Here is a 12,209-nt window from a genome sequence, read left to right as displayed (position 1 = left end):
TCTCTCTCTCTCTCTCTCTCTCTCTCTCTCTCTTTCTCTCTCTAGAAATTTTCGATTAAACATATAAACATATAAACGTACTTTTGAAAAATATTTAAAGAAACACGGAATTGATACTATGAGAAAAAAAATATTGACACTGCTCACAATGTCAGCGTATCTGATGATCAAGGAGGAAAAGAAGAATCTCTTATTAATTCACTTACTGATGCACGACAGTTTAAACAAATTCACTCATGTCCATTTCTACCAACATTAATTAATTTTAATCTTAGTTCAGTTTATTCTTTTTTTAATCCTTAGCTAAAAAGAATAAAAAGTAAGTTAAACTAAAAGTTTTTTAAGTTAACGTACATCGATTGAACTTAATCTACCATTGGTAGAAATGAACGTCAGTAAATGTGTCGACGATCCAAGATTATTAGCCTAAGAATCGTTAATTATTTAATATATTTATTATTTCGCGCACTCATATATTTTATATATTCGTATTGTGTAATTATTTAATGCTGGAGATAAATCAGTGAAAAGAATATTCGGCATTGAAATAAATCGCAACATTCTCGCGAACGTTCGCGAGATGAGAGATCTATCGAAATGTTATAGTAAAAGTTCGCAAGAAAGTTACAGTTGCATCGCGAATTCCAGAAAAAAATGTGGCAAGTGCAACGTCGCGTGGGATTTGTTGGCTGCACGCAAGCACAACTGCAGGCGAGCGGCAGCTGTGTAAAACAACAAATCACGGGCGAAACCCAGAAAAGCGTAAAAGGTCCAACATAGCGAAGAGTGGAATCGCTTGAAAACGAGTTATCGACTCAGATCAGGAGGGGCCGTTTAAAGTGTGGCTTGTGTGCCGCAAAACGCAGAGAAGGGGAGTGAGGGCAAGCAATTAACATAGAATTACTTAGATCCACTACATAGTATATGCTCTCCCTCAGATTTGCAATTTATCTTCGCCCCGTCCGTTCCCACGCGATTACCTAACGCGTGATACTTGGGAAGTATAATATCGAACAATTCCAGCTGAACGTACGATAACATCGACGGAGGAAAAAACATATTTCTTAGCACTCATTAATGGAAAGGCTTATTATGATTGTAAACGTGTTGAGTCTTTAGCTAATAATTGATTTATGAGTGAGTAACAACGGTTAATATCGAATGCCAGCGCCATTAATTTTTCAAATATGGTCCGCATATTTTTCTCGACAGATCGTCGAATAAGAAAATAAACGAAAGACGAGCTAACGTTCGTCAATGCTGTCAAATGCAAATTTGCGCACTGAGAAAAATGTTTAGATTAAATTAAGAAAAGGCTTAACAAAAATTTTGGTGAAACAGAATTTCTGGTTGTTATAATCACACGAAAGAAAAATTACTTTCCTCAAGTGTCTTAAAATTTAGCTAGATACAGATCTAAAAATAATTTTTTTGAACTAAATTGAAATAAATATTATCTCAAGTATGAACTGACAGAAAAAAGTATTTGTAAACAATAATTAAATGTTACTATAATTATAATATTATAATATTACTGCTATAATGTATGATAATAATAATATAACATACAACTATATGTATAATTTAATCAACAAATGTATATAATTGACAAGCTCTTGAAAATGAGTGATGTAACGGAAAAAGATAACTTTCCCTATGAAATTTGAAATTATCTATTAAAATTAAGAATGAATGTAATGCAGGTATTATGGCGCAATTAAATTATACTGTCTTTTAGTACCGTATTTACTTACGCATATCTCTCGGACGTTTCGACTCTTTTTAGAGTCAGTGATATGTTCTTGAAAATGACTATAAAATTATAATTACATTATCATAAAAATGATTGCAATTACTATCAATTATAGTTAAATATTTTTTGGGACAGCTATATTATATAATTATATAGTTACAAATACCAAAAATTTTTCCTTCAATGTGTTGAAAATGTTGCAAAGTTTTGACATTCTAACAACCAATTTAAGTGTTCTACATAAATATTTTAATGCTTCAACAAAATGATTTTCAAATCTATATCTAGCTGAATTTTTAGCAAAATTAACTTTTCTGTTTGTAAATATTCTGTTTTATCCTCATTAAAATGTCTTCCTTTTTGAATCGTTTTATTAGTTTAATTAAAACACATATTTCTTAGTGTGTTATCTAGCAAAAAAGTTACAAATATATCAATTATTATCAGCAACGTCGATTAAAAAATATTAGTTAAAATTACCAACAGTAGCAATAAGTATCTTAAATGTTAATATCGTATTATAATGATACCGTGTTAATTAAAGATCATGCGAAAGATTTTCTCCGTGCGAAAGATTAATCAGTCATGTGACAATCGTGTTTCAAACGACCATTAACGGTGGTACATCGGTACGATATGTTTGCAATGCACCTGCTCTTCTCGCTTAGGCGAAGAAGCAGAGAAAGTCGGCGCATGGATCTCGAGTCTATTTCCGTGGGGCCCCCGACCGAGTAGTGACAGACGGAAGGAGGGGACGTGGGCAAACGGGGAGAATTTATGTGTTTAGGGAGGGTCAAGGGAACGAGGGTAGCGCGACAAGTGCAGCGAACGGGCCGGGCGGAGGACAGCTGCGGATGCAGCGAGCAGAAGACGAGGCGCGAGGGGAAACGGATGCACTTGCGCGTCGCGCGCGTTATCGAGACGAATTCCATTCTCCGGATCGTTTCCGACGGCGAGGGCGCGACGCGGAGGGCCGTTTTCGGGACCGAGAATCCGCGGCATCCCAAATCCGAGAAGGCTACTATCGGTGAAACCCGGAATCCATCAATCCGTAGGGAGATCCCCTACCGGGGCCGGGATGTAGAATCTTGTAGGCGATAGAATCTGGGGAGGAGGGGGGGGGAGGGATCTCCCGATTCACTTCTGCTACACTTTCGTTCGTAAAGTCTAAGATTCTCTCTACAATAGTAGTAAATCTTTAATATTCTGCTCAAAGCTCTAAACTGTAACATTTATTCCAACAGAAGCATTTCTGGCGCCACATCTGAAACTGTAATCTCTAAGCTTTAAGCCTATTGATTAGATTCTAATTATAAAATTGAGAACTTGAAGAATATTAACTCAGAGCAACTCAGAGTAAAAGACTTATTGCAGTTACTATAGATCGGGACTAATATCTGCAGAAGTTAGAAAAATACGTTTTCTTTTCTTTTAGTGGAATTTGAAATCAATATTCAATCTACGAATTTTTAGTACATGTAAGTGCAGAATCAAGAATTCGATAGAACTCGAAATAAAAAATCATAGATCGGAAATGTAAATAACGAAATTATCTCCAGGGCTTTTTAGAATTTAGAATCGATGATTAGTAAGATTTACAAAATTCAACAGTCGTATAAAGGAGTTAAAGTTGAGAAATTAAAGATTTACAAAAAAATTAACGCAAAGTTTAGAACGCAGAATTAGAATTTGACGAAACGGAATCGTGAAAAAACGATTTTGATACAATATCTTAAAATTTTGCTAGATCACAAACCATTAAAAATAATTTTGTTCGATTATTAAGATAATTATGTAGAACGCTCAAATATAACTGATAATTAAAATAAAATAGTTTTTATGGCTCCAAGAATAATATTAAATAGTGAAATGCTTTTGGCGTATTCCACACGTTAAAAGGCAATCTAAAAATAGATTGCTTCAAATTTTTTAAGTAATCATAAAAAAAAAGATCGAAAAAATAAATAGATATAAGCCTTGCGTCTAAGATATTCGTCATTTTAAAAAGTTTTCTTTTTTTTTCTTTGACATGAGTAACTATATTATGTATAAAATTATAAAATATACAAAATTTTTATAGACAGGAATCTTTTATAATTTTTATCATACTCTCAGATAAAAAAACATTAACTTTTAAAAGGAAAATTTTTTAACGCTAATTTCTAAATGTTAAATTTTTACAACTTTTAATAAATAAATAAGCATAAATATATTGAAAATTAATGTATAAAAAAAGAATATTTAAAATCATTTTATAGTATTTAGGATAAAATTCTAATTTAGTTTTGTAAAAAATATTTGTTTATAAGTGAATTCCATTGCGATCCCAAAATTTACTTTACAACATCATATTCAATATATGAGAAGCAGACTTTCAAAATGCGTTTTATCCAAAATTTAATTTTTTTAGTTAGAAATAGCGTAATGTTCAATGTGGTTGAAATATTCATATTATAAGCTATTCTAAGTATTCAAAAAGCATTTTTTCATCGTTAATTTATATGCTATAAAAGCATAGACATTCCGAAATGCATTATGTTTATTAACTAGAGACAAATAAAATGCATTTGTTTAATATTTTTAGCAATTGTTTAGCAATTTTGTCTAATATTTCACATTGGTATATTGTTATTTTCTGTAAAGTGCATAATTTTCTTGTGTGCGGAGTTTCTTTCTTTCTCGTTTTCTGAAAATTATAAATTTTGGACAAAACGCATTTTGAAAGTCTGCTCCTCATATTAGAATATTTTAGAGAATCTTTTCAGATTTTTTAAAGAGGATATCATTTCTCATTTATTTGTTTAAAACAAATTTTTTCATATTATTAAATTTTTCTCATTAAAATAAACATTGTTATTTGGAAGTACAGGAAAAATCATTTTAAAAAGTCTGTACACTGAAAAAAGAAGTGTTTAATTTGAAGATATTAAAATTTTTTGTTCTTGTCTCCATTTTTTAAATACTTAAGCCTATTTTATAATGTGCTTTTTGTTTCCTGTTTCTTGCTTTTTACTATTTTTTATATCTTGTCTTCTTGCTTCTTTTCCAGTTTTTTGTTTTATGTTGCCCAAGATAAAAGTTAACGAACTTCGAAAGAAACAAGAGATACGTAGCAAGAAATACAATTGTCGATAAAACGATTGCAAAGAAGAAAAAAACAAAAGGTAAAAAGCAAGAAACAGGAAAGAGTGCATTGTAGAATAGACTTAAAAAAAATGTATGTTATATATAGTTTTAAACTCTTTCCATAAACAAAACACTATGTTTAGATTTAAAATACATAGTGTTTTCAATCCGAACGCGTAGTGTTTTGTTTATTGAAAAATTTAAAACAAAAATTTAATTTAAAAACCTTTAAGTGTTTAAAAAATGCAGACAAGAACAAAACATTTAATATTTTAAAATTAAACACTTCTTTTTTCAGTGTAAAAATTTTGTATCTTTTATAACTTTAATTACAAGTGTCAAAAAGGACAAATTAAAACTACCTCCAATATCTAGAATGCTTTCTAATCATCTTCGAGACTTCCCTACTTCTTTCACTTCCCGCCTAGATCGCGTACACATGGTCCGATACCTTTTTCTTTTCTAAACGCTATTGTTCACCCAAAAATATATTTATGATTAGATTGTGAGTGCACTACAAATATGCATACTACAAATATATATGATTAACTAATATAAATTCCAAATGATTCCCCGCGTGACGTAAACGTAAATATGATTAAGAATAAGCAGATGTAAGATCCGTATATAGATATTTTAATTAGACTATCGACCGTTTGGAAACTATCATGTTACATTGTATATTACTTTAGAAAGTAGTAAGGTGAAATCACTAGATGTAGATCAGACACTAATTCCAGATCATTTTTTATATTTACATAATTCTAGTATTTTATTCATTAAGGAAGTTCATTATTACTTTGAAGTAAAAAATATGAAGTAAAATAAATTATCATTACAGTAATTCCAAATCATATGCAATATTAGTGCAATAAATTATGGATACTATTTATGTGCTATATTTTTAGTGAATTATTTGTACATAGAATATACGAGGGCAAGTCAATAAGTTTTTAGAAAAACATAGTAAAATACATTTTTTTTTATTGATTCATTTTTATTTCTCAACATAGTCTCCTTTCAGCTCGATACACTTGATCCAACAATTCTCCAATTTTTTCAAGCCGTCCGATATAATAATATGATTTGTCCAACCCTTCAAAATAAACCTCTGTTTCAGCGATGAGCTGCTCTCTGATGGTGAATCTCTTTCCTCCGAATCATTTCTTCAGGTTTGGAAATAGGAAAGTCGCAGGGGGCTAAATCTGGGGAATATGCTGGATGGGGAAGCAATTCGTAGCGGAATTCGTTGAATTGGCCATCGGTGCCGGGTACGTGTGAACCCGTGCATTGTCTTGATGAAAGAGCACTTTCTTCTTCGCCAAATGGGGACGTTTTTTCTTTAAAATATTGTTGAAACGGTCCAATAAGGTTGCAAAGTAATCGCCATTGATCGTCGAAACAAACGATCAATGGCGATTACTACGCAGCCTCATTGGAAGGTAATCGATATGAATTATACCGCGTGCATCCCAAAAAACTATGGCCATCACCTTTCTGGCCGACTTCACGGTCTTCGCCTTCTTCGGAGCTGGTTCACCCGGTGAAGTCCATTGTTTTGACTGTTCCTTCGTCTCGAGTGTGAAATAACGGATCCATGTTTCATGCACAATAATGAATCGACGCAAAAATTCATCTGGATTACGTTGAAACATCTCCAAACATTGTTTTGAAATCGTCACACGATCGCGCTTATGGTCCACAGTGAGCAAACGTGGCACCCAGCTTGGCGATAGCTTTTTCATGCCCAATTGTTCGTGCAAAATTGAAATCACTGTATCACGTGATACGCCTGTGACCTCAACAAGCTCGCGCACTTTCACTCGTCGATCAGTCAAAACAATATCGTGGACTTTATCGATGATTTCTGGCGTAGCAGCCTCAATTGGACGTCCCGAACGAGGTGCATCACATGTGGATGTACGATCACGTTTAAATTCATTCACCCAATTGTATACAGTCGCAAACGCTGGTGCAGATGTGTTATAAACATTATCCAACTCGGCTTTGATTTCTTTCGGCGTTAAACCTTTCATATGTAGATATTTGATCACTGTACGAAACTCGTTTTTCCATTTTGCAAAAAATACAAGGTTGTTCGCTTTAATCGTCTACAGAAATGAAACCACGCGATGAATTCCGTTCAAAATTTGACAGTAATCAGCTGAAAGATGTTACTTGTCAAAAAGTAATGTGACATAACACTGCGAGTGCCCTCTGACATATTTTCTAAGAACTTATTGACTTGCCCTCGTAATAAATATATGTATGAGATTGTCAACGATTCGAGAGATCGAGTGTATTATATATTTGGCAACGTTGCACTTCGCAATGTAACGGGCAGTGACCGGCTATTTTGGCAAATGATAAGAAAGAGATACAGAATCAGCATAAAGGTCGATTTTGTATTATTTTCATATCTGTTTCTTTACGTCGAGATGGATTCTAGGTTATATGACGTTGGCTTCGTATCAACTGTGTGGCATTACGAAATCTGTTACTATACTAATGCCGTGAAATAAAGGTAAATTTTGTGATAATAAAGCTTTAAGGGGGGAACCTCATGTAAATGGCCTGTTTTTCAGGAATTTTTTTTGAAAAATGTAATGCGTAGATTAATTTGCAATTTAAGGCACAATTTATTTACGTTATAATATTGAAAGAAAATATTTTTTTAAGACTAATCGTTAAGAATAAAACGGTGCAATGGCGGCTTGAAAACAGCGTCTTGAAAATGCGCCGTGCAGCATACAGGTCACAAAAATGATCTGAAACAAAAAATACAAAATGGGTTCTTTAATTTATGCAAAAACGCTCAGCATGACGGTCCCCTTTTATTAAAATTTGCAAATTTACAAAAATGGCGAAGTTTTGAAAAAAAAAAAGGATTTTCTTTTATAAACAATTGTTAATAACAATGTTTTAAATAAAAAAAAATAAAAATCTCGTCATGCTGAGGTAAAATATCTATAGAATTTCTATACCAAATTTCATAAAGATCGAATGATTAGTTTTTGAGCTACGTTGCACGGCGTGCGAAATTTTGCGTTTCGAGAAAAACGCGTTTAAAGTTTGAGTAATAGAAAAATCGTGAAAAAATTCGTAATTCGTTCTAACTTACCGCAGTTTTTTGCTAATCTGCGATTCCAGGGCCATAGAGTAGACCCTCCTCTTCTTCAAACTGTTCTAATTGAGCCGTTTTTTGCTGTTGTCGAAAAGTACGAGCCTCTTTGGTGGCATCAAGAGAGCGGCGCTCCTGCTGTTCAATACGGCGTTTGTCGTCATTATCGGCGAATCCTTTGCTCTGCTCTCCAATTACGATATTGAGATGTTGCATTGTTTGAAGGACGAACGAAAATCCTTCGTTAAACATGCCGGCAGCCAAAAAAGCAGCTATCTCAATGATTTTTTTACCACAATTGAGATGTTTAGGAGCTAAACGCCAGACGATAGCGTTGAAGCTCTCATTAGCATTTTGTGTATGCCCACCTAAACATCTCTCCAACAAATCATCCCGTGACAGATCTTCATAAATTGGACGAATATGTTTTTGCACATCTTCATGTAGTGGATCTGGATGGTCAAATTCTTGCCCCAAGGCTTGTGCGACGCGCCACTTACACCACGAGTCGGCGCCCGGAGGACAGCCGTCGTGCTGCGGTTTCTCATTTGTTGAAGTATAATGATAAAATGTTGCCATTATCGCCTTTCTCATCTCAATAACAGAATCACTGTTACGCCTGATAGCGAGACCGTAGTATCTTGTTAATTTTTTTATTAACACATCGGTCAGCTTTCCTTTTCCTCCTAATTTTGCACTTTTCTTTATATTGCGCAACCGACTGCCCATCCTCTTTTCCACATGTCCAATGCACTCGTTCTTTTTAATTTTGAACTCATGACCATATGGTTCAATATCCAAAATAGCTTTGAACGTTTTAGCGTCACCGTCTCCTATATAATTACTATAACGTACTCTGTGTAATTGTTCAGAGCGGAGAAACATTTCTACGACGGCATCTACTTCCATCTTACCCGATGAGCCACTGTGATTCACTGCACAATGCCCATCTTCTTTATGCTCCAAATATTCGGGATTATCTTTATCGTTTTTATAATATGTACATATTTGGCAATAACTACTTTTCACCAATAAATCGATGACTTTCCCCGTGTTATATCCAATGAGCGTCGTTACACCGTAGAGTGAAGAAAATCCTCGCTTTTTCCAAGAGCCATCTCCAGATACTTTGAGATTTGTTAAAGGTTGTTCCTCTTTCTCATTATATTGTTTTTCTTCCTCAACAGCTTTGTGACACGTATCATTATAAATTTTTTGCAGTGAAGCATGTATATGCTGTATAATGCCGTCATAAGCACGTTCACTCAATTCACAGCCTAAATCCATCATGCCGCAAAATATGTTTATACCTTTACGTGCCACGCCTAATAAACGCATCACAAACACAATTCTGCGGTTAATTTCAAAACTATTGTTTATAAAAGGTCCCGAATTAATCACAACAGTCCCACACGCACATGTAACGGCGATTTTAAATCCTAATCCACGACTGCCTGTTTCTCCAAATGTTTGCTTTCGTTTACATGTTTTGCACACAGAAATATCCGATATTGCAGCAAAAACACTTATGAATTCTATGATTCGGTAGCAATGTGATAATTATTAATGTTACACATTGCTACCGAATCATAGAATTCATAAGTGTTTTTCAGCTGATGCTGACGTAGCTTTCATTTTTTTAGCTGAAGAGCTCATTCCTTCACCTCCGCTTGCCTCTTCACTTTCTGTCTCAGCACTCATTGGGTTGAATTTTTGAGGAACTTTTCGCCGTCTAGGACGATTCGGACGATAATTAGGATTATCACCTTGCACTTTTCGACTCATTTTCTTGTTTTCGAATAAATGCTTATTTTAAACTGCTCTGCGAACGACTGATCTGACTCAAGAGACGCTGCTGAACTGAGCGAGGGGTCACCTTTTTCAAAAACCGTTACTCACATACACATACACATACACATACAGACGTCGAAGACGGTAGGGATGACATCTGCTTTACATTAGTAGAAACTCTAACACAGCCAGGTCAAACTTTATTACAAAGGAACCGAAAGGCCGATTGTCCGACGAGCGCTCGACTATTTGAGTGCTTCGCCCAATTCGACTGTTTACTTTCTTTTGAAAATAAAGTACAAGGACCTCTCGGATCACTTTCTAACTTTTTTTCTCGTATTTTTGAGGAAATTTCCTATCAATTTAAGCAAAAAAATAAAATGGCTAAAAAATTTCATTTTACATGAGGTTCCCCCCTTAAATCTATATGGTAAAATCCGATTTTTCTTTTTTGTACACAATTGTTGATATTTCATCTGTCAAATCTTAATTTTTCAAAATCCTAAGTTGGTTGAGTGTGTATTAAATCGGTGATTATCTACTTCGGAATGACCGCCTCCCATAAGCCGATATGCTTAAAATAATCAATTTCAGAATAATATACAAAAAAACTACGGCTCTCAATATTGCTCAAATTGTGGGATTATTTATGTACAGTATTTATTTTCTATACGCATTGGGCTCCGGCTGAACAGCATTGAGACCTAGCTAGAATTGTAGAGAATAAAAAAAAAGGATTAAAAAGTTCCATATGCACAACTTTGTGAAATGAGTCCTTTGAGTGCTACAGATGTTGAAAGTTCGCTAGTATGACCATGTATTGTGTACCATGTAGAACTGGTTTTATTCGATTTCTCGAATCATTTAGTATCTGTCCAATCTTGACGATAATTAAAACCTTTTTTGGACCCCAAATGAATAGTTATATATTATTATAAGTGATATATATTAATTGATGAAGAAGAGAGAGAGACACTCAAGTATAAAACACAAGTATGAAACAAAAGATTTTAATTGATTTGACAAAGAAGCTGCGGTTCAGTATTTATAACGTTTCCATCTCTCGTTTTTGTACGTTTTCTTTTATAATGGCACCAATAGGCATGACATATATATTTAAATGTGTTGAGTAGGGCTCTTGTGGACCTATTAAGTTCTTGTTCTAAGAAATCTAGCACTTTCCCAGCCAACAAATGTTTATGCGATTGGTTTTTTAAATATTTTCCATATTACTCACAGTGAATCCCAGTAGCTGCTTCGAGATGACCCCGTACCAAAAACTGATTTACTCCGATTGATACATTTGCCGCTCGTCCGTCTTACCAGAGCGAACTCCAGAGGCATCGCCGTCATTACAAGCAAATTCGAATTTCTGTGACATGACAGCATAAATCGCGACCAGGGACTTAGTCCGATTAATAAACTGTACCAAACACATTTTAGATATTACTTCAATGTCTTTGGTACAATCCGTTACCGTCGTCATTCGCGTCATCATCGCGGGGAGATGCCCTGGACGTAAAGAAATTGGATAAGACTAGTGGTACATGGTCATAATAGCGAGCTTTGGATAGTTCTAACACTTAGGAAACCTGTCCTATAAAGTTGGGCTTATAGAATTTTTGATCCTCCTTTGATACCTTAAAATTTTAGGCATGTCTCAAAGTTGTTCATCCAGTACCCAAATTTCCCTATAAAACTGGGCATAGTCCTTTTTCCTATTAAAAATTCTTGCACAATGAAGATTGTTTGAAAAGCTGTAAAGTAAAGTAAACACAAATTCTTTTATATTTTTTTTCCTGCATCTGTTACAAGAGTTCAACCCTTACTTGTCACACTTTTGTAAACATTCATGGTTATCACACTGGATCAAACAGGCCAATTGATATTACATTGTAAGGCTATCCAACTAATTTGAACAAAAAAATGGAATATATTTTCAACATTATAGAACGTGTTTTATTAATAATAACGTTACAAACCAAACAACAATGTGTAAAAAAATTCTTGAAGACGTGTGCATGTAAAAAAAAAGAACTTTAATATATAAAATAATAACTCCTTCATTTTTTAACTTTTTTTTTTAATTTTAGGGTGATACACCTAAAATGTATTTTTACATAAAAATATTTACTAATGCGCGATTAAAAAAAATTTTTTTCGACATGTGAAGAAGATATTAGCTCTTGAAACAATTGTCACATATACTGATACATTTTTTAATAGTATGTCTCGATCGACAGAGAGGACTTCAAACTTCTGATTGATATCGCATAAGATTCGATTATGAGCTATGTAAACTTATATAGCACGAAGTTCGGACTACGGATCAATTTGATATTTATATATATTTATTATATATATATATGTAGAGCAACGGCCCTTATTATGAGACATCGAATTCATTTTGGGTAAATG

The 12,209-nt window shown here is 33.9% G+C and overlaps 2 protein-coding genes across 6 annotated transcripts in view; both read right to left on the bottom strand.

The window, feature by feature from the left end:
• Positions 1–12,209, bottom strand: part of LOC108746485 (ecdysone-induced protein 74EF) — a 295,998-nt gene that overhangs the window by 167,049 nt on the left and 116,740 nt on the right. The window lies entirely within an intron of this gene.
• LOC108746486 lies at positions 7,448–9,535 on the bottom strand. The gene is made up of 2 exons (XM_018483295.1): positions 8,001–9,535; positions 7,448–7,647 (listed from the first exon to the last, which is right to left on the bottom strand). The coding sequence occupies exon 1, from the start codon at positions 9,336–9,338 to the stop codon at positions 8,013–8,015; it is 1,326 nt and encodes a 441-aa protein (XP_018338797.1). The 5' UTR covers positions 9,339–9,535; the 3' UTR covers positions 7,448–7,647; positions 8,001–8,012.

Source organism: Trachymyrmex septentrionalis, unplaced genomic scaffold (genome assembly GCF_001594115.1).
Source record: "Trachymyrmex septentrionalis isolate Tsep2-gDNA-1 unplaced genomic scaffold, Tsep1.0 scaffold172, whole genome shotgun sequence".
NCBI classification, from domain to species: Eukaryota; Metazoa; Arthropoda; class Insecta; order Hymenoptera; family Formicidae; genus Trachymyrmex; species Trachymyrmex septentrionalis.
Note: the sequence above shows the minus strand (reverse complement) of the source record. Positions and strands in the feature narration are given on the sequence as shown.

Excerpts from the sequence above, each read along its gene's own strand:
- LOC108746486 (XM_018483295.1), bottom strand. The coding sequence starts at position 9,338 with ATGCGTTTATTAGGCGTGGCACGTAAAGGTATAAACATATTTTGCGGC.